Source organism: Periplaneta americana, chromosome 10 (assembly GCF_040183065.1).
Source record: "Periplaneta americana isolate PAMFEO1 chromosome 10, P.americana_PAMFEO1_priV1, whole genome shotgun sequence".
In the NCBI taxonomy this organism is placed as follows: Eukaryota; Metazoa; Arthropoda; class Insecta; order Blattodea; family Blattidae; genus Periplaneta; species Periplaneta americana.
In genome coordinates, this window is record NC_091126.1 from 95,599,582 (window position 1) to 95,618,568 (window position 18,987).

At 35.8% G+C, this 18,987-nt stretch overlaps 1 protein-coding gene across 2 annotated transcripts in view; it reads left to right on the plus strand.

The window, feature by feature from the left end:
- The window catches only part of LOC138707908 (glutaryl-CoA dehydrogenase, mitochondrial), a 72,694-nt gene that overhangs the window by 46,283 nt on the left and 7,424 nt on the right, over positions 1-18,987 (plus strand). For both annotated transcript variants that reach the window (XM_069837954.1, XM_069837955.1), the window contains 2 exons: positions 9,040-9,269; positions 17,716-17,876. In XM_069837954.1, coding sequence (XP_069694055.1) covers positions 9,040-9,269; positions 17,716-17,876 — 391 coding nt within the window. The remainder of the gene's footprint in view (positions 1-9,039; positions 9,270-17,715; positions 17,877-18,987) is intronic.

Below are 18,987 nucleotides of genomic sequence, written 5' to 3' on the forward strand. Positions count from 1 at the left end.
AATTAATACAAGAGGGTGGAAGTGCATTATATAACGAAATTTATAAACTTGTACTTGCTATTTGGGAAAAGGAAATTGTGCCAGGACAATGGAAGGAGTCCATAATTGTACCTATTTTTAAAAAGGGGGACAAAACCAACTGTGGTAACTTTCGAGGAATATCACTTTTGTTGACGTCGTACAAAATTTTGTCCAATATTCTTTTGAGAAGATTAACTCCATACGTAGATGAAATTATTGGGAATCATCAGTGCTGTTTTCGGCGTAATAGATCGACTATTGACCAGATTTTTTGTATTCGACAGATAATGGAGAAAAAATGGGAGTATAAGGGTACAGTATATCAGTTATTCATAGATTTCAAAAAGGCATATGACTCTGTTAGGAGAGAAGTATTATATGATATTCTTATTGAATTTGGTATTCCCAAGAAACTAGTTCATTTAATTAAAATGTGTCTCAGTGAAACATACAGCAGAGTCCGTATAGGTCAGTTTGTATCTGATGCTTTTCAAATTCACTGCGGGCTAAAGCAGGGAGATGCACTATCACCTTTACTTTTTAACTTCGCTCTAGAATATGTCATTAGGAAAGTTCAGGATAACAGGCAGGGTTTGGAATTGAACAGGTTACATCAGCTTCTTGTCTATGCAGATGACGTGAATATGTTAGGAGAAAATACACAAATGATTAGGGAAAACACGGAAATTTTACTTGAAGCAAGTAAAGTGATAGGTTTGGAAGTAAATCCCGAAAAGACAAAGTATATGATTATGTCTCGTGACCAGAATATTGTACGAAATGGGAATATAAAAATTGGAGATTTATCCTTCGAAGAGGTGGAAAAATTCAAATATCTTGGAGCAACAGTAACAAATATAAATGACACTTGGGAGGAAATTAAACGTAGAATAAATATGGGAAATGCGTGTTATTATTCGGTTGAGAAGCTCTTAACATCCAGTCTGCAGTCCAAAAATCTGAAAGTTAGAATTTATAAAACAGTTATATTACCGGTTGTTCTGTATAGTTGTGAAACTTGGACTCTCACTCTGAGAGAGGTACGTAGGTTAAGGGTGTTTGAGAATAAGGTGATTAGGAAAATATTTGGGGCTAAGAGGGATGAAGTTACAGGAGAATGGAGAAAGTTACACAACACAGAACTGCACGCATTGTATTCTTCACCTGACATAATTAGGAACTTAAAATCCAGACATTTGAGATGGGCAGGGCATGTAGCATGTATGGGCGAATCCAGAAATGAATGTAGAGTGTTAGTTGGGAGACCGGAGGGAAAAAGACCTTTAGGGAGGCTGAGACGTAGATGGGAAGATAATATTAAAATGGATTTGAGGGAGGTGGGGTATGATGATAGAGACTGGATTAATCTTGCACAGAATAGGGACCGATGGCGGTCTTATGTGAGGGCGGCAATGAACCTTCGGGTTCCTTAAAAGCCATTTGTAAGTAAGTAGGTAAACATTGTGTTAGTTGCCGATACCCTCATCTTTACTGTTTTATGTCATGTTTCCAATAGCCATGTGAGCTTCTTCAATCTTTCTCACTGAGATAAGGGAAGGATGAAGATTTGATAACCTGACTTGTAGGACAGTCTGAACAACAGTGAACACCATGGTTAGGTGACTGATGCATGGGCGAAGATCACTCCATAATTTGCGTCTCACCATCACACATCAGATAAGCTAGGACTATACCTGACGGATTGTATGATGGCATATAAAGGTGTGTAAGGAAAACTGTTCTAACCAATTGCTTCTGAGCGCTGTTGCACAGTTGTCCAGTGCAATATACACCACTGTGGACGTATAATTTTGCTTAACTCTTTTGCCCACCTAATCCTCTATTGATAAGCGTCTAAGAAAAACACATATCAATCAGAACACCGAAGCCACTAGTGCGGACCGTGGCGACAACGACAAGCAACAACAGCCCCACACCTTAAATATCGACGTGCTACCAGTCTCAATGCCAGTTCCTGATACACACAGCAGATCTCTCTGCACACGTGTACCACGCCACTGAAGATGTCCACCAGAGCAGTGGACAAAACGTTTGGTTGTAACACCGACAGACCACGGCCCTCTAGCCCGGAAGATACGCATCCTATCAACGCCGGCCGTGAAAGCCTACATTTCAACATTTCAAAAATCTGTTCATAAGAATATGTGAGTCCAACTTCCATATTATAACGAGAGGAATATAAATTTACAAAGGTTCTGTTTAATCCATGTACAAAATCATCTTCTGCTTCATGGCTAAGCTAAAAGCCTTTGCAGTCTCAAAGAATCTTCTCGTCATGTACTAGGCTGTCCAATGGATTGATTTCCTCTTTGCCTGGTATTCTAATAGTTTTCTTGTTAATCTGGTACTGTCCATTCTAGTTACATGTTCAGACAAGTTATTTTTAATGTTGTCAATTTGACGTCCAATTTACTGTATATACTTTGAGCTCTTCTCACATTGCGGAATTATATATTGTGACAGCGACGTGAGATTCGAACTCACGACCAGCGTCCCGTAAGAGAGCAGATCGCGCGGGCTCCACGAAGCACTGAGTGACGGCGCGTGGCGGAGAGAAGAGAGGGGAAAGGGCCTACGCGCGAGGGGAGGCTGCGCGCGCAGCTGCTACTTATGAAGTGAAGGGGGAACGGACCTTCTCGACTCTTCCAGAAGCCCGTCGAAGTGGAAAAATCGCGAATTCGAAGTTTCTCGGTTACGTTGCTGTGGTTATAAATTACGGACACGAAGGAGTGTGTGTGTCATTCATGATTAGTTCAGTCAGTAAGCCAGTGAACAGAGCAAGCCAGTCTTGTGTACCGGAGTTCGACTCGAGTGTGCGTCCGCAACTGTGTCAGCATCCGAAGGCCTGAGTTCGAGTGCAGTGGACCACAGTTGGAGGGACCTGAGTTCGAGTGCCGTGGACCACAGTTGGAGGGACCTGAGTTCGAGTACAGTGGACTGTCTCTGAAGGTCTGTGGTTCGAGATACTGTGAACTCGAGTGACTGAGCTAGAAGAACTGTGAACTGAGAACTGATAGTTCTGATTTGTAAATAGTGCTTTGTAAATATTAGTTAAGATTAACAGTTCATTGTTGTTCGTAATAGTCCAAGTAAATTGTCATTGCCGTCAGTGGAGTGCTATAACGAATACTGTGTTGAGTGAAAATCCTATTGTTGACGAGAGCGTTTAAGGTGAATTGTAGAAAGGAATTATTGTTGTTGAGTTGAAATAAATTTACAATATTATATGATCAGGAGTCTCCTGATATCTGCCTTAAAGAGTGCACTTCAGCTGATTCTATTCTTCTTCTGTCTGTCTTATTCATAGTCTAGTTTTCGCATCCATAAGTCAAGAGTGGAACTGTAAATACTCTGTAAAATCTGATCACTGTTTCTTTTCTGACCTTATTCCTCAATTTTCTATGAATAGTTCCGCACAGAAGTTAGACACTACTTATTTTCAGATCTAGGTCCTTCTTACGCAGCCAAGATACTTGAAGGTACTGATTTATTCTATTATGATATTATTTAAAACTATTTTAGATGTAATCGGAACTTCCCCTTAAAAGACATAATTTTAGATTTCTTAGTTGAGATTTGAAAATTGTAAGTATACGGAATTCTTAATATATATATATATATGTTACTGTAAATGTACGAAGACTGGTAAATCTTAGAATTTACCGGTATAACCTAACATTTACCATTATAGTGTGGTAAAACCCCGAAATATCTTATTAGATGTATACATTTTGAACTTTTACCAAGAGATGTTGGTAAATCTCAGGAGTTACTGATCAGCTGTAGTAAAATCGTATTAAAGAAGAAAAAAAAATCTTTACTAAGATTTGCCGTTCTTCGCACTTTTAAATATCTATTTCCAATTCATCTTTTATTGTTGTTTTAGGATCTATTTAAAAACAAATAAAAATCACCTTAGCAATAGCTGAAATAATTTGTATTTATTTTTAATTTAAGTTATTTAAATATTCATACATTCTAATGTGAGTATAATAAAGAATATTCTATATTAAAAATAATGAAAAATATTTTAATTTTAACCACTGTCTGTTATAGTATTTCATATAAAAATTAACAAAGCCTTTACATCTCCTCAAAGAGTCTAGTCCACAAATAAAGTAAAACAAACATTATGAAGCACTTTTTAAACATTTACACTTTTTGAACCCTTGTCCTCCAACGAAAGATAATTGACCAACCACTTACCGTACACTAATTCCTTCTTTTTCTAATTCTTCAATGCTGATAAAATTTTCTTTACACAATATAAGTTGGTTCCTAGAGTACAATGACTTCAGTTTGCCAGCTTTGGTACCAAGTTGATAAAACTCATCTTAAATATTTATGATCACTGTTATTATTGATTTTGCGTCAAATTTTGCATCCGGTACTTTGATTCTCACATTCTATCTGACTAAAAATTTTGGAATTTTGTTACAAGTGGCTGCTTTCATTTCCTTTGCTTGCATTTCAAGACCATCTTTGGCAGCCTCTCGGAACCACTTCAACCCTGCAAACATGTCTGAATCTGCACAACGAAGGCGAGATTATTCGTTCTGGATTCTTCAATCTAGCTTTTACCAACTTGCATCAGTAAATCCTGAGATTTACCAACATTTCTTGATAAAAGTTCTAAATGTATGCATCTGATAAGATATTTTGGGGTTTTACTGCACTATAACAGTAAATGTTAGGTTATACCTGTAAATTCTAAGATTTACTGGTCTTCGTACATTTACAGTAACATATATATATATATATATATATTCATTTAGTGTTCTGCCCAAGGACAGGTCTTTCACTGCAAATCCAGCATTTTTCAGTCTTTCCTATTTTCTGCCTTCCTCTTTGTTTCCTCATATGATCCATATATCTTATTGACGTCTATCACCTGATATCTTCTTCTACCCTGAACTCTTCTCCCGTTCACCATTCCTTCCAGTGCATCTTTCAGTAGGTAGTTTCTTCTGATCCAGTAACCCAACCAGTTCCTTTTCCTCTTCCTGATCAGTTTCAGCATCATTCTTTCTTCATCCACTCTTTTCAACACAGCTTCATTTATTATTCTGTCTGTCCACTTCACACGTTCCATTCTTCTCCATATCCACATTTTAAATGCTTCTATTCGTTCCTCGTCTCTTTGTTGTAATGTCAATGTTTCTGCCCCATACAATGCCACACTCCATACAAAGCACTTTACTAGTCTCCTCCTTAGTTCTTTTTCCAGAGGTCCGCAGAAGATGCTCCTTTTTCTATTAAAAGCTTCCTTGGCCATTGCTATCTTCCTTTTGACTTCCTGGCAGCAGCTCATGTTACTGCTTATATTACACCCCAAGTATTTGAAGCTGTCCACTTGCTCTACTACCTCATTTAGAATTCGCAAGTTTATCTTCTTTTTCTTCATATGACCATGCTCTTCGTCTTATTTGCATTTATCTTCATCCCATACTGCTGTCATTTAGCTCCTATAGCATATCCTTTAGTATCATTTCCTCTTCTGTTAACAATGCCATATCATCAACAAATCTTATGTACTTTATTCTTCTTACTCCTACTATCACTCCTCCTATGTTCTGAAAACAGTTCTACACTAAATCCTCCAAGTAGATGTTGAACAGGGTAGGTGATAAAGGACATCCTTGTCATAACGCCTCTCCCAATTTCACTTCCTTCTGACATTTCTTCTCCTATCCTGACTTTCATTCGTTTCATATAAAGATTACCGAACAGTCTTCTGTCTTTCCAATCCACACCAATTTTCTTTAGGATCCCCTCAATTTATTCCAATCCACCCTGTCAAAAGCCTTTTCTAGGTTCAGAAATACTACATACACTTCTTTATTCTTCTCTAGGTATCTTTCGCCGATTGTCTCTAGCAGTCCAATTGTATCTCTGGTACCTTTTCCCTTCCTGAAGCCAAACTGCTCTTCTTGCAACTGTTCTTACATCTTAGAATATAAACGTTGATTCAATATTCACAAGAGAATCTTTGCAGAGTGCGATATTAGACTGATAGTCCTGAACTCCTTACATTTCTTGGCATTATTTTTCTTCGGTATTGAAATCAACATTGTTTCCATAAAATTTTCAGGCCATTCGTCTTTTTCATATATTTCGTTGCATAATGATAGAATTTCCTTCTTGTCTTCACCCAACCATTTCACTAAGTCAGTGGGAATTTCATCAACTCCTGTTGCTTTCCCATTCTTCATTTCCTTAAGTGCTAGTTCAACTTCTTCGCTTAAAATAGAAAATCATTTTTCGTCTTTTGATATGGCTTCTTCGTCTTCTATAGCTAAGTCATCTGGACGATTTCTTGTCTCACATAACTCTTCTACATATTTCGTCCAACTGTTTAGTATTCCTTGTTTGTCTGTTATTTCATTTCTGATGTCTCTGTCAGTCACGTGGATTTCCTGTTCTTATTTGTGAAGTTCAAATATTTTACTTCGCGGTACATTAAATCATATCTTCCTTCTCTCTCCTCTATTTCTTCACATTTCTCTTTTATCCAGTCTTCTTTTGCTTTATCAGTTTCTCTTAGTTCGTTGTTTAGTTTCCTGTAGTTTTTTGTACCTTCTTCAGTGTTGATGTTTTTCCATTTTCTCCTCTCCTTCAACTTCTCCAACATTTTCCTTGTGATCCAAGGTTTCTTAATTCTTACACCTTCTGTATATCCTCTTGTTTCTTCTGCTGTTGTCTGTATACAACTTTTTAAAATGAGTCCAGTAGTCATTACTATTCTCAGGTGTGGATTCTAATGTAGTGGCTGTCCTCTTCATTCTTCAGTTTTTCCATGTTCAATTTCTTCGTCACTTGTCTTCCTCTTATCTTCTTCTGACGAATATCTACTTTGCCTATCAGTAGGACATGATCTGAGTTAATATCCGCTCCTGGTAGATTCTTTGCATTTTTTAAGCAATTTCGGAATCTTTCCTCTACCAGTATATAGTCTATATGATATCTCTTTTCGTCCCTTGGGCATGTCCATGTGTATCTTCTTCGTTTATGTTGTTGGAATAATGTATTTCCAACAGTCATTGAATTTTTTTTACAGAAATTCGTCAAATATTCTCTATCACTTCTTTTCCCCAATCCATATTTTCCAACTGTTCTTCCATCTTGTCCTCCTACAGCTGTTCCTCCATTAGGATTACACATGCTCCCTTCTTTCCTTATCAACTGTTTCTTCTATCTTGTCATAGCTTTCTTCCACTTCCTCGTCTGCTAATCCACTATTTGGCATATAAACTTGCACTAGCACTAAGGCCATTTTCTTCCCTTGTACTCTCACCATTATTATCTGGTCATCTACATAATACACTGATATCACTTTATCTTTCACACGTGGTCCCAGTAATACACCAACACCATGACTTCCTTTGCACACACCATTTGAATAAAACAACCTAAATCCATCACTCACTAACTCAGCACTATTTTCCCATTTTATTTCTGATATTCCCATCACATCCACTTTGTTTCTTCTCATTTCTTCCTTCAAGTTTTCCAACTTAATCTGCTTGCAGAAGAGTCCTTACATTCCATGTTCCAATCCTCAATCTTCCTTTCTTCTCTCTGTTGGGTTGCTTCATAATGTGTCCTTTCCCAGCATCCCTCTCCCGGACTTTTGAATGGGGAATAGTTCACATCAGGAATCTTTTGCCGTTGAGACTCATCATGCCATGTTTGCAATTTTTCTTGGGAAAAATAAATGCGGTAGCTTCCCATTTCTTTCTGCACATCACTCTCTCTTTCGCATGTTAAAAAGATCCCAGGAGGCCCCAGCGTGGAGGTGAGGAGAGTGGATTTGACTAATTAGGCCCTCCAGACTTCACCGAAATTTACCGCAAGGGTTAAATATATATATTGGTTTGAGTTAGATAAGAATGAATGATGTTCGGACATTTGTAATAGAAAAGGGTTACATAATAGCTGCTCCAATAAAATTCCTAAGGACAGTTAACAATTTGAGGATTTATGGAGATGAGCTCCCAATTTTTTATTTACATGAACGCCAGGCAAGGGAAGCAGACCCATAATGATGCATGCACGACTCGCGAAAAATGGCTTCATTTCTGAAAGTAAATGGGTATTTCGCTCTTGTCCATAGTCGAGAAATTTCGATTACTATTCTTATAAATGAAAGCTAATAGTTTTAATGACATTTTCATAAACAGATTCCTGAATTATCTAGAGGAGGGAGCAGTTATCAATATGTAGCCCTACAGCTATTATTCTGTTCAAGTGGACAAGCTCCCTAACATAAATTTCCGTAAACATGAAATAATATCATAGTTGCAAAAAAAAAGTCATCCCAGAGAAACTTTCCTGAATTATTTAAACGACTTGAACTACACGAAACCCGGAAAAAAGTGTGTACGAATTGGATCAAATAGCTATAAACATTGGTCATCTTGTAGTGGGTTTAGCCCCTTATCATTGTCAATATAATTTGATGGGAATGATTTGGGCGAAATTAAAGGGTGAGGTTGAACAACAAAACTGCTTTCCCTATAACATGTCGAAAGGCTTATGCACAAAGCTCTGCATAGAGTTACTGAAGAAGACTGAATTTTCCATGTTTGTCACGTTGTACAACTGCAGGAGGAAGATTTAAAAAAATTATCATGGGACGAATTTCTGGAACAATTTGTAATTTGTAAGAGATGATAGTGCTTATGAGGACAGTGAATCAAGTGAGAAACAATTTGACATCATTATGGTTTGTGGTACAACTATTATTACGGTAGAAGTAAAATAACATATCACAAAACTGTACGAAGCTTTGTAGTCATATTTCAATTGCTGATTGACGGAACTCGCCTCTTCCTACTTCATGCAAGTTTACATGTGATATCACAACAGTGTGCTGAGGCTCTGTACGCCAATTCCACATGCCTTTGTAGAATTTGTGTAGTCCAGAATGCCTGGTTGAAAGGCGAAAATTATAAGAATATTGATTATATTATTATTAATACTGTCTATTGTTTGCAGGGTGCCTTTGGTTGCTTGAACAATGCACGTTATGGTATTGCCTGGGGAGCTCTTGGTGCAGCAGAATTCTGTATGGCAGCAGCTCGACAATATACTTTAGACCGTATACAGTTTGACAGACCACTTGCAGCAACCCAACTTATACAGAAGAAACTAGCTGACATGCTGCAAGAAATTTATATTGGACTTCAGGCTTGCCTTCATGTTGGAAGACTTAAGGAGAAAAATATGTATGTATATTTTTATAGTACATACTTATATATTTGCAATCATGCACGTCTGTTCAAATATGTAAACACACATGTATTTATATCACAGAAATGTAATTTATATTGATGTCGATTTCTTTCTTTTTGCCACTGTGTTAATAGCCATTCTCACCAGATTTTAAAACTGAAAACTCGTAGTTTCATGGCGGATAGCGAGTGACAGCATATAAACCACTCCTCGTTTAGAAGTTCTTCAGAAGGTGCATATTGGGAGTTAAGTGTTAGAATAGTGTGTATCTACATTGTAAAATGTAACAGCATTATTTTTATGTATACACATAATAATCATGCCTCCTAACGTGAAGAAATCGGAAGAAATCGAAGCTACTGTGCAGCATACTAGGCATGATGCAGGAGTATGACGCATTGCAAACCATAGCCAACCTAATAAAAGATACGGTAGTGTCGGAGCTGCAGAGTAGTATAAACTTTAATTCTGAAGGACCTAAAACAGACAATCGAGCAGTGAGAGCGATGTGTTAGGATCTTAGGGATCAAGGAGGAGATTGGTGAGAATACCGAAAAGCTCGTAGTGGAACTGGCGACGAATATAGAAGTGGAGCTAAAGGTCGAAAATATTTATTTTAATTAATCACTACACAATTTGTTTTTGTTGTCAACGTACCTATTCCAAACCAACGTGAGTAATAATCTGTAACAACAAGATAGTTATTTCCAGCAAAATTGGCTGTATCAACTGCTATTTTATAGAATGGAATGTTAATTTTATTAATGATTCTCTAATGTTAGACTTTTGATACTTAAGCGCACATGTTGAAGTCATACTCTTAATTGCTGACAATATAGCAGATGAGTAGAAAAAAATATTTACAGTCCCTTTTATTTTCGATTACTCAAAAGAGTTTCGTGTTATAAATGTAGCAAATATTAATGTAGCTTCTGAGGTACTAATAATCTGTTATTATAATATAATAAATCATCATTTAATTTGATTTCATTTCTTAATTTCAAATAATGAGTTATTCCTCCAGTAGCTTTGATCCTTTTTGGCCACCCCTTCTTACAGAATTAAACTGTTTGACTTGGGATATCATCATTCGAAGTTTTTTTTTAAACTCTTCTAATTTTTCCTCACAGAATATAATTGTTTTCACTGAGACACAGTGAATTTTTTTATTTCATCGAATAATCTTTAGTTTTTAATCCACGACTTTGCAAAAAAAAAAAAATGCTGTGAATATTTCATTTCCATGTACATATTATAACGTTAATGTATATAATAATAATAATAATAATAATAATAATAATAATAATAATAATAATAATAATAATAATAATTTGAATTTTAACCTTCTAATTCTATTATTCTGTATTTTATGTAGTGACTTTTTGAAGATTGCTACAAGTAGCACATGATCAATGTAAAATGCAATATCATTGTTTCCATATATATATATGATATTGCATTTTACATTGTTTCCATATATATATATATATATATATATATATATATATATATATATATATATATATATGATATTGCATTTTACATTGATCATATGCTACTTGTAGCAATCTTCAACTATATATCTGTGTGTGTGTGTGTGTGTGTGTGTGCGTGCGTGCGTCTGCGCACGCAGTTTCTGACACGAAAATATAATTGCTAATAATTCTTTTGTGCGAGATCGTGCATATTTGCTTGGTTTCCACACAAAACCAATCCGCAGAAAGTCTAAAATTCCACATTCAGTATTCCCAACCTAACACACACAACAATTTCTCTCTTCTTACCGCTTAAGTGACATATTGATTTTACTGCTTTAGGCTTTTAACATATTATTTTTAGAGACGTTCAATATAGTAATAATTATAAATTGGAAACTTACCACTGCAATTTCACCTAAATTGCACTGTTAATTATTGTTTTTAAATATTTGCAAAAATTAAGTAAACTCTACAACTCCACTAAAGTTACTGCATTCGTGATGCAAGTAACATTAAGGAAGCCGTGAAAAAATCAACAAGATTCCAGACTCATCATAGACTGGGGGAAAAAAAATACAGACGTATATTACGGCCTGCTGGAGTATAGTAAACACAGAAAACATTTTAAAGCAACAATGTTGAAGATAGATATTTTTGTTTTGCAAATTTGCCGTCATTGAACAGAAACCAAGATGGATATTTCAGTGCAACTAATTATAAATTCCTCTTTCAGGTATGTAATAAACGATCTTTGCACAAAATAATGTACGATACATGAGCGGTATGTTTTCTTTCAATTCTCGGAAATTAAAAAAGCTCAACTACGTTTTGCTTTTTCCAACTTTTCCTCCAACATGAAAACTTCAACATACCGCTCTTGTAACGCATATTACTATTTCAATTTGCGCATATTCAACTTCTGTACTATTTAGGGACTGTGAAGAAAAATAATATACAGGCCTTCTTTTGAAGCATCACATTGAATTGCTACAGGTATTACTGGATCACCATCCTGTTTCCTGCCACAGGTTTGGTAGAAAGTGAGACTGTATATCCGACAGATTTGGAATGAACCATCACATATAATGTATCATTCTTAACATCCTTTGAATCTCAGTGTTCACTGTAAGATTTTTAAGTGCTTCAGTTAATGGTACTTCTGTTTTACAAGGCTCTGGTTAAATTTCGTTTTCAGAACATATCATTCCTAAGCATTTAACCTGAATAAGAAAATATTGAAACTTAATAAAATTAAATTTCTTATACATATTTTCTCCCTCCAATACTTTCGTTAGTTTCATCATATTTTTCCTTAGTGCCTGCTGCAATGCAAATATCATCAAAATATACTGTTACCCCAGGTATGTCTCCAAAGAATTTAAAAACCAATTTATGAAATAATACTGGCAATTTTGAATGACCAAAAGGGAGATTTTAAAATTTGTATATGCTTAAAACAGTCTTCCCCACACACTTTCTCTGTCATTTGGAGTGATTGCAGACAAAATCGTAACTCATCACTGAACAATACTTATTGCTTTCATTGTTACATTTTACAGACACAGTGTTCTCTTGCATAATACAGTTGTGCTGTGTGATGCTGTCATTTTGGTTCTGGGCTTGTGGCATATTTCCTGGAGAGAAAACTGACTTCTTGCAAACTCTTTTGGATCATTTCTTGATGTTCTCCCTCGAACTTGTTGCAGTCGAGTTCGATCTTTAATGCTAGTGATGTTTTGGAATGGCCAACTTGTAGCCACTGGAACTATTTATTCCTAGCAGACATTGCTCTTTTCGGACCTAGTTCTGGTCTCTTGAGTAGCATCCAGTTCCCAATACCTTCGTATAGTTCTGAAAATTGTGCAAGATGTAGTTTCCAACACTCTTGCAAAATAATGCAAACTACACCCATCTGGTTCACCAATGCAACAGTTGATGCAGCATTCTCAGGACTTAATATCATGTTTACTCTTCAAAACTGATTTGAAAACTGAAAGAAATATCTCGGAAATTCATTTAATTTAAATAAAAACACTGCCAAGAGTTTTAAGAGTAGAAGAACAGGCAACAATTTGATTGTATAACTTCCATCATAAACAATTTTGAGACCTAAGGAAGGATCATTTAATGGAAACAACAAAAAGTCTCATAAACCACCTTTTAATGCAGTGATCCATATTCAAGCCCGTATGGCAGAAGTCATTAGCACAGTGCACACTTGGGCTACCGTTTCTAACCTACAGATAAGACATTGCACTAACGTGCATCCGTGGCTGCTGGTGGGTATGCTTCCTCTCACTCCCTTCTGCACGATGGTGCATATTCAGATACACTTCATATCTGTTACCCACTTCAGCGGGTGCTGACGACTACTGCCGTATGGGCTAGCACGCACGAAAGGCAGATTTTGCTGTGCGCGGGATACTTCTCGTCCCCTGCTAGAATACACCGAAGGGGGGTAGTGGGGAAAAGCTTGTCCATGCATAAATCAATTAGAACAGGAAACTTGCCTCCAGAGTTGTATGCAGAAATATAGATCTTCACGTACTACACTATTGAAATGGACGTATAGTAGCAAGGACTTCTTAACTTTACAATTCTTTATGTTATGAAATGTATCCGAAGGTTCTTAAATTTGCAGAGGAAATTATTACGATTTTCAGCAATACATATGTATGTAGGTCTGCAGGTAGATGAACATACATACTAATACACATGCACATATTATACTCTTATTGATGAAGTAACAAAGCCAAGAGTAAGGGCCAGGCTATTCAATGATGGTAAGTGCGCTATGCTTAGAATTGGCTTTTCATATGATATTTTACTAGACGTAATAAGGCTAGCATGAGGCAAAAATCGAAGAAGTTATTCTGGCGAAATTGCATCTTGAAACGTTTATTTTTGCATAACAGTATTGCCATTAGAATGGCAATGATGTTATACTCCAGCAGTTCGAGAAGTTTTATACATGAACGCAGTTATTTTCAAGTTATTTATTCGATTTTGCGCGAAACTGTACCACAGCTTTCAACAGTGCCATTACGATGATAACTTAATGCAGCCAAGTACAAAATGTCGCCAACATATGGGCATTACTTTTGCTTGTGACGTCGTTATTAAGAGAAATTTGCTTTTTTCCTCTTTACCTCTTTCATTCTGAATATTAATGAGACATGGCACCACTGTTAGCGACAAAGTTATGTAGGCTTTGTTGAGATATATTAATCTAAATTAGATGCACTGGCACTGATAAGGTTTACTAATATTTTGAAATATTCTCTCATTAGCATTATGCTGCTCTTTATTAGTATTTTGAAATATATTGACGTTAGCTTTATATACTGGTGTTTTCTTATTAAAAATGAGACTCATGTTCGACTGTGTTTTACTGTCTGCTGGTATGTATTTGCGTAAATATTGCGCGTTAAAGGTTATGTGGTTTAGATAAGGGAAGAGTTAAGTAACATGAGGCCTAGGAATGTATGAAAGTTGGAATGGGTTTGATGATGGGATAGATGAGTGACATGAGGCCAAGGAATGTGACAAGGTTAGGTTAAGTTAGGTTAGTTGAGGGGATAGACAAGTGACAGGAAACCGAGGAATGTGGCAAGGTTAGGTTAGGTTGGGTTAGTTGAGGGGATAGCCAAGTGACATGAGACCGAGAAATGTGGCAAGTTTAGAGTGGGTTTGATGAGGGGATAGACACGTAACAGGACTGTGAGTAGGTTAGAGTGGGTTAGCGGGGGGGATAACCAAGTGATAGGAAATAGAGAACTGTACAATAATTTTAAGACAAAAACATAAGAAGGTGAAATCTTACAGGAGCGTCGGTTTATTTGATACGTCATGGTGCTAGATGGATGAATCTGATAACATTACACAATGTCTTGCAAAATGTCATTATTCTTTTCTCGAACTAAAACTCTCATTTTCTTTTGTTTCACCACGGCCAAATGGGTTTATCCCTTAGCAGCTATGTTTCTAGTCAGCCATGGTTCTTATGGTATTTTTGTTTCCTAAAGTTGATAAACAATATAATTGATCAGTGCGGTAAATAATTTTATGGCCGTTGAGAATTTTTCTTAAAAGACCAGGTATTTTCTCTAGACCAAAAATAAAACAGGTACACGATCATAATTAAATACTTCACATTTTGGCGAAGATTGCACCGAATTTGCTTTCATTGATTTAAGTGATACTCCCTGAACTACATCATATTTCTCCTTTATTTCTCTGTGATAACCTACTATAATATCTTACTTAATTTCCATAATGTTTTAGGACATTCAAAACACCACCGTTGTACTCTGTGAACCTTGCATATGACTAGTGTAGTCAATTATTTAAGAATATAGTCGCGAATTTTACTATTGTACAAACATTTTCATTGTCTTTTGTTTCACACGGCTCGATATAGCCCGGTGACTAGTGGTCAGCATAGTCGGCGTTGCTCTAGAGTCTGCTGTCAAGTTGTTTCCTGTTATTGCAATGTACATGTAACTTTTGGTTAGTTATTCAAAATCACATATATAACATCTTCATTTATGAAATAATTTTATTTGAATCTATTGAAATGATATAAGTAAAAATTTAAAGAATTATTGTAACTCGAATTTATTTAATGTTAATTTTGTTCACACTTGTCTTTGGCTACTGCTACCTGTACAGCAATATACTCCAGCCAGGTAGCACATGAAGGAATCGAAGGTCGTTCAGGCACTGTTTCTTATACGTACCTGCTCTAATGCTTTATCCTCTTACAAAACATAGTCGACAAACTTCCTCATAAAAAAATCAGAAATTGCTAACTAAACTGTGGTTGAATGGATAATAATTATATATTTTTAACTACTTGCGTGTGTTGTGGGCTGCATTACATATAGGTTTGAGAGAGTATAGAATATCTCTCTGAAAAAGCAACCAGTATAGTAAGCCTAAGTAGCTACAATCCCTTGCTTAACACCAGTGGCCAAGCTCTTAAGAGGCCTTAAAGGCTTAGCGTACCCAAAAAAATTGGAGTTATTATTGTAAGGTTCAGACCTGGACAGTTGACTAAACAACAACAACAATGTGTATTGCTCTACTTATGATGTTCAGACCTGTCTTCGGACATTGATTAAACAACAACAATAAATTTGCCAGATTTTGTATAGTGTTATATAAATAACTTGAAACGATAAAGTATCATATCTCAGGAATATTTCAAGGTAGAAAAAAAAGTCATTTCGACAAGACACTGAAATTCAAACCTATAGCCTGAAACAATGGTGAAACTTAAATTCTTATAAATGAATAATCTGTCGTGCATAGAGAAGTGCTTTTAGCCTCTTATTTTAGCAAAAATCACTATTGTCTCAAGAATTGACAGTTTTGTCAGGTGGATATGTAGTATCTCAGACTGACATGGTTAGTAACTTCAATCAGGAACAACCCTCTCCATGTGGCAGGGTATATTTTATAGTATGGATTAGGAATGGAAAATGGGACAAGCTCACATGCACAGACGCCCTCCAAATCTGTGTTGGCAAAAAATGGAGGACAAATTTTGTCTGAAGCCATTTATGAGGACAGGGTTCTTTAATGTACAGTAAATTTAGATCATGGGTCTCTCAGTTTTACTTCCCTCCCAGAGGAAATTTTGCTTAGGATTTTATCCCTTTAAAATGTATCACTCTCAGCTAGGTTTGTATGTGTGAACTTTGGACCAAATAGCTGGCATAGTTACTGCAAGAGCATTGAAGGAAGCTTATGACAGGGGATATGGATTCTTTAATAACTACACCCTGCTCAACTATCTATAATAATTTCTATATTTTGTATCATCATCATCATCATCATCATCATCATCATCATCATCATCACCATCTCACAGTCTAGAAATGCAGTCAAACCTCGATACAACAATTTTCTGTGGACTAAGAAAATTGTATTGTTTTTATCAGGTCTGTTCATTTAACATTCAGGTATTTTTTTAAAGTATGTAATTGTACTCTGTCTTTTGGTTATGAGAGTTTCAGCAACAAATGTGTTTCTTTTGCTTTGAGCAAAATCAGATGTTCTGGCGATATGTTAGACATTAAACCATTTCAAGGTAACAATGTCATCAGCATCTGCTGCCGCAGTTTCTAAGCATTAACATTCAAGATCAATTTTACCAATTCTAACACTGCCCTTTGCTTCCTTGCGTTTCTTTATGGATGTTGCGAGTGCTGACTGCGCAAATCCATACCTTTTAGCCATTTCAGTCCCCTATTTACGGATAAGTCACTAAATGTCGCTAATTTAGTCTCCAAATTGATTTGTTTTCATATTACACCTGCCATATAACACTCGGGTATGAAATTCGCAGGCAGTAGTAGGTAAAATAAAGGGAAATTCTGTTAAGTCACATGCCCTTGAAGCAGGTTAAGTTCAGTTGTAACACACTCCTTCCACAGAATGACAAGATCAGTCAACAGAAGTAAGCTAGACGAAATAATGGAAAACATATATAAAAGGCGAGATCAAGTGAAGAGTGAAATATTGAATGTGAGAACCGGGTAAATTAAAAAAGGGCTTTTAGTGGTTCTAGTGTTCAATCACGGTTTCTCCAAAATTTGACCATTGTAACGATGGATAAAATATATTGAAAATATAGGAAATATTCCAAGATCAATCAGATTTATAATTGCAACAGGTTTTATCATTATATCTTTTTTCATTGTACGGAAGTTCAACTGTATGTTATTAAATAAAAGATTCACTAACAAACTCCTAATTTCCCGAAATATTTTAATTTTGAAATATATATTTCAGCATATTGTTTACTGAAATTGTGCTTTCTTAAATATTCATATATTTAAAGAAGATTCATAAGATTTACTCTTCAGTACTACTACTGTATTTTTTCTTCATTAACAGATCAACATTTTCAATCCTAATTATAAAGTAATAATAGTTGATTTATTATCTTTTACAGGATGGTTCCTGAAATGATATCCATTTTGAAACGTAACTCTACAGGCAAGTCATTGGAAATTGCTCGGATTGCCCGTGATATGTTAGGAGGAAATGGCATATCAGATGAATATCACATCATTCGTCATGTACTGAACCTTGAAGCTGTCAATACATATGAAGGTAATAAATTTTATACACTATGTGTGTGTGGCTGCATAAATTATGATCAGAAATATGATTCTGAACATATGCTATAGACAGAGGGATACCAGCTGCTACCTTTGCACCAACTGCAATTCCATACACTGGGTTTGTGATCCAGTAGGGATACTTACAGTCCTGTTAGGACATTTTTGCAGTTGATGTTAGGTTGCCTTACATGTATTGTAGTTAATCACAAAATGCACTGATGATAAATTTCTAATCGTCTGCAGACAATTATTATTAGGTGGATGCACAATGAAACTTATGAAATTCATGAAGACGTAACTGGGTTAATTGAAGTAATGGACACCAACAGAAACGTTGACTAATTTTATTAGGGATTTACTAATATGATGTGCCTCGGATCTGAAGAACTACCATTGGCAAGCCTATGATGGGGCAACTAATAATATGTCTGGGACCATAAGCAATGCTGGTACCCGCATATGCACTGAAGTTATTGCAGATCTGCGAATTCACTGCACTGCCCATGTTTTTCTACTTTGTCTTCAGGATGCATTTTCAGATGCGACGTTTATTCCCATATTATTATTGTTAATAGTATATTATTATTATTATTATTATTATTATTATTATTACTACTACTACTACTACTACTACTGCTACTGCTACTGCTGTATATGGCATTGTGATTTTACCCTCTTTGGTGATATCTGGTATTAGTTGGCAATACTAAAGAGACGGCCAATTAGCCTTTTAGGAACTGCTCTTACGTGATCCTCGCTATACATAGTATTGGTGACCTTGCTCTCTGTCAATACGAGTGTAGTGGGTGACAGCGATCCCTCGTGTAGTTAAAGCTCTAGAGGAGACAGAGTTACACTGAACTCAAAAATCAGTGAATGCAATTGTAAGAATGTCTGCAATCTACATAATGTTTGTGGCACATTAGAGTTCGTATATGTAAGAGACAAGAGTCCAGAAACTGTATTAATAAAAAGTAAAATAAAAATTTTAGTCTTGTTTATTATAGGCTACCGTGGTTTTATATCTCATAACAACTTAAATGAGTAAAGAAATTATAATTAAAATAAATAATAATAATAATAATAATAATAATAATAAT